This window comes from Salvelinus fontinalis, chromosome 17, assembly GCF_029448725.1.
Source record: "Salvelinus fontinalis isolate EN_2023a chromosome 17, ASM2944872v1, whole genome shotgun sequence".
In the NCBI taxonomy this organism is placed as follows: domain Eukaryota; kingdom Metazoa; phylum Chordata; class Actinopteri; order Salmoniformes; family Salmonidae; genus Salvelinus; species Salvelinus fontinalis.
Window position 1 is genome coordinate 28,941,591 of NC_074681.1, and position 4,013 is coordinate 28,945,603.

The 4,013-nt window shown below is 37.3% G+C and overlaps 1 protein-coding gene across 2 annotated transcripts in view; it reads right to left on the minus strand.

Moving 5' to 3' along the window:
- Positions 1 to 616: 616 nt before the first annotated feature.
- Positions 617 to 4,013, minus strand: part of LOC129814119 (E3 ubiquitin-protein ligase COP1-like) — a 33,333-nt gene continuing 29,936 nt past the window's right edge. For both annotated transcript variants that reach the window (XM_055866930.1, XM_055866929.1), the window contains exons 17-20: positions 3,279 to 3,403; positions 2,812 to 2,972; positions 1,931 to 1,975; positions 617 to 1,590 (exon numbers count right to left, since the gene is read on the minus strand). In XM_055866930.1, the coding sequence (XP_055722905.1) occupies positions 1,573 to 1,590; positions 1,931 to 1,975; positions 2,812 to 2,972; positions 3,279 to 3,403 (349 nt within the window). In that variant the 3' untranslated portion in view covers positions 617 to 1,572. The remainder of the gene's footprint in view (positions 1,591 to 1,930; positions 1,976 to 2,811; positions 2,973 to 3,278; positions 3,404 to 4,013) is intronic.

The following is a 4,013-nucleotide window of genomic DNA, read 5'->3' on the forward strand; positions in this document are numbered from 1 at the left end:
GAGGAGCTGCTACATGAAGGGCTTCTGAGTAGCGTCCTCAGGCACAGGATCCACTCCAAAGGGTTGCAGTAAGAGAAGAGGATGTCTGTTACCATGGTGCTGCATGGGGAGAAAATTAAGCTAGAGGTGTGCTGAAGTAAAAAAAGAAAATTCTCATCAGCTTCTAACTTCTGACAATTGCTGACATGTATACCAGCAAAAGAAAGAAGCTTTTCATTCAGTTAATTTATTTATTTCAGTTACAAGTTATGGGAATTGAGGGGTACAATTAAACACGTACAAATTACAATAATTGTGTAATAGTCAAAGTAAGCCGAAACTGAAAAAGGAGAGGATTTTCTGAATATATTTCAGATACCGGTATGCCTAATTATAGAAAATAATACTTAGGAACTCAAGGGGTGACAAGGATAACAGTCCTGTAAATAATTAATGGTAAATTGATTGTTCAAGGAAGCTGTCCTGTACAAATTGGGAAGATACAGTATCAAAGTAATCAAGATCACAGATGTTACTTCGAAGTCAGAACTTTTCTATAATTTGGCATTACACTACTCAATTTCAGTGTTACTTTGCTCTTTTTTTAAACCAAGAATAACTCAATGCAAAGACAAAATTCTCTGCAAATAATTTATTAATATATACAAATAAAAAATCATACCATTTCTTGGTTGTTTATCAGAAAATAGGTAAGTACTGTAAGTCTTGGCTGTCTAGCAAATCCAATTGATTTCATGTGTTGATGTGTATTGGTTGCAACATGCATCATGACTTAATACAAAATGAAAGCATTTGAGACAGGATTTGTATTATCGAATAGGTGTTTAGTTTAATTTGACATAAGATAAATATACTGTAGCATAAGTGAAATGTCTCGAAGTCAGTGATTCTTCTGTTGAGTTTTCAAACATTGTCAAAACCTAACAACATTCTTGATGCAAAGCCACACCATTGAAAACTTAATTGCAGAACAAAAACAAGTCCAGTTTAAAGGTGTTGCCATTCCTTGAATCATCAAACACATAGGCCAAACATAGGGGTAAAACAAAGACTATTGAAGATGACACAATGGGCTCAAATAGCATTCATACAAAGATGAGTCATTTTGCATTTTATTTTTGTTTTGACTTGTGCTTTGGCCTTTAAAATGTAGCTTCTTGCTGGATGTACCTCTACTGAAATACATTTGTACAAGTTCTTATTAAAAATAACACATTTCAATTCAACCTCAAATCATGTTAAAATGTTCCATTGGTCAATAACTTTATTCAAAAAGAGGATTTCAAAAGAGTCATCTTCCACTTTTGTGCAGAAAGGCCCTCAATGTCACTGAATTATATACATCCACAATACTAGTGTACGATCCGCTCAAAGTCTTTTCCAAAGTATTCTTGCTCATTAAAATCAAAGGACTTCGGTTTAGTTCATTTTTCCAACCTGGTCAGTTCCTCAGATCCTGAATGACGAAATTTCCATTCAACCAAGCCACTATGCTCCAATCCCCGGACTCAGACTGGCCATGAAATGGAGCAGTAGTTTCCAGAGGCTTTGATGAGAAGATCTGATGGACCTTCAAACAAGTTCAAGTACCTATGATGAGAGAAAAATACATGTGAGCAGGAAGGAAACACCATGGCTGCATTTACACAGGCATCCCAATTCTGATATTTTTTTCTCTAATTGATCTTTTCAACAATCAGATCAGCTCTGAAAAATAACTGATTGGTCAAAAGACCAATTACTGGAAAGAAAATATCAGAATTGGGCAGCCTTTGTAGTCTACATTTTATCCAGGCTGAAAAACCCTACATAGACCCCACATAGACCCCAATTGACATAGCCTGCAATAAGATGGTCATTGTGAGTTCCCAACAAGAGAAAGACTGTGTAAGTACATAAGTAGACAGTTTAATACAATCAAAAAGCAAACCTTGATTGTTCCTTGACTGTTTGCAGCAATCAACACATTTGAGTCCTATAAGAGAGGTCAGAAAAACACAAACAATGAAACTGTTAAATTAGTACCTGTTGTTGATTGACACCAACATCATTCTATTTCCCTAATTATGCTTTACTAAATAACATCAATGTGGCCTCAAAGAGTGTCGATAAATGTATCTATAATATTCAAACAATATCATCAGGTTATCAACTTCATATCGTGCAAAACCGGTAGAAAACTGAGCTATGCTGCTAAGGGAAATTCAGTGAAAAGAGAAAGGAACAATGTTGATACCTCGCTCTACAACCAAGGTGCATGAATGGAGGAGCAAACTGAACAGGAGAGGAAATTCAGAAAATATGCAGTGGCCTTAAAAAATGCTTATTTATTGTCGAAACCGATGCATTGTGGCCCATAGACTTCATCAAGTGTGGGGGGGGGGGGGGGTGACAAGGGGAGTTAATTTAAATAGTGACACACCATGGTGTATGACTGTGTTGCCAGGTAGTTTAACCCTGTGTTCTTGTATTTACCAACCATGAGAATTGTAGGTGGCTTGATGTGTTTGAGATAGTGACCATTATCTTAGACCAAACTGTTTGTGTAATGAGCCATTCTTGTGGCAGTTACTTGTCCTTGTGTGAGAGAGTAATAACATGCTCCACTGGACAGTGGTGTCATTCTGCCTAGAGGAATATGCTAGTTTCTTATACACCCTATACTGGGAGCATTATTAAGGTCACAAGACAGGCATTTGTTTTAGTAAATATTTTGTTTGCAGCCGATTCAAAAGGCTTAACCGTAACGCAGACATATACACTGGATATCAGACATACGAATCACCACTGGTCTGACAAACACACTCTTACCCCGTCAGGCATAGCTCTCCAGCATACAGCGCTGACAAACTCATTGGTGTCATCTTCCTTCTTGTCTTTATCCAGCACACTCTTCACGGTGTCAAACTTAAATGTCAGCAGTGTCTTGGACAGGCCTTTGTAGTATAGATACAGAGAGTTGTTCTCACTTCCTGCAGAGAAAATAATCAAATCATTGTCAGTGATTGAACTCCAAAATCTGGCATTTCATCAGTTCTTTTAGTACTCATCATATAAAAGTACTCACTACATTTGAAAGCACCCAAAAGGCATTCTTAAACAACTGCAAACACATCCACAATTAGTAATTTAGTCTCCAAACAGCATGAATTCTTCAGACACATATGAATGTCAATCTGATTGTGTCAATCTGAGTAAAAGCATTTTCAAATGTGTGGCGCTGGACTTTTGCAGCACCACACAGCATGCAGCTGTCAACATGGGCCGGTCCCACTTACCACACGCAACATAGTCTCCATTGGAGGCAAGGCCAACAAAGTTCTTCTCATTGATGTGGCCCTTGAATGAGCGCAAGCAGTGGGGCTTGTTTACATTCCACAGCTTTAGCTGGCTGTCTGTTGAGCTGTGTGGTACAGAAGAGGAAATATGTCAGCAGAACATGCATTTCAGCTAGAGATAGGTTTTTCTTGCAGATTTGTCTGTAGCGTCCGAACGGTTTGGCCAACAAACTATGGAAAGAAGATGAGTCTCTCACGAACACTATGGTGTTCTATATTTTGCTCTACAACCCTCCAACAAATGTTATGGGATTACCGTGAAAGGAACCTGTAACAGTTTTAAAAAATGAATGGAAGTGTGAAGGTAGTTTTGTGCCTACAAAAAAATAGGTTAAATGTGTAAAAAAAGATTTGAGTTAATACTTTAAATTTAACTATATATACACACAACACCAGTCAAAAGTTTGTACACACCTACTCATTCAAGGATTTTTCTTTATTTTGCCATTTTCTACATTGTAGAATAATAGTGAAGACATCAAAACTGTGAAAAACACACATGGAATCATGTAGTAACCAAAAAAAAGTGTTAAACAAATCAAAATATATTTTAGATTCTTCAAAAATAGCCTTTGCCTTGATGACAGCTTTGCACACTCTTGGCATTCTCTCAACCAGCTTCATGAGGTACTCACCTGGAATGCATTTCAAGTAACAGGTGTGCCTTGTTAATTT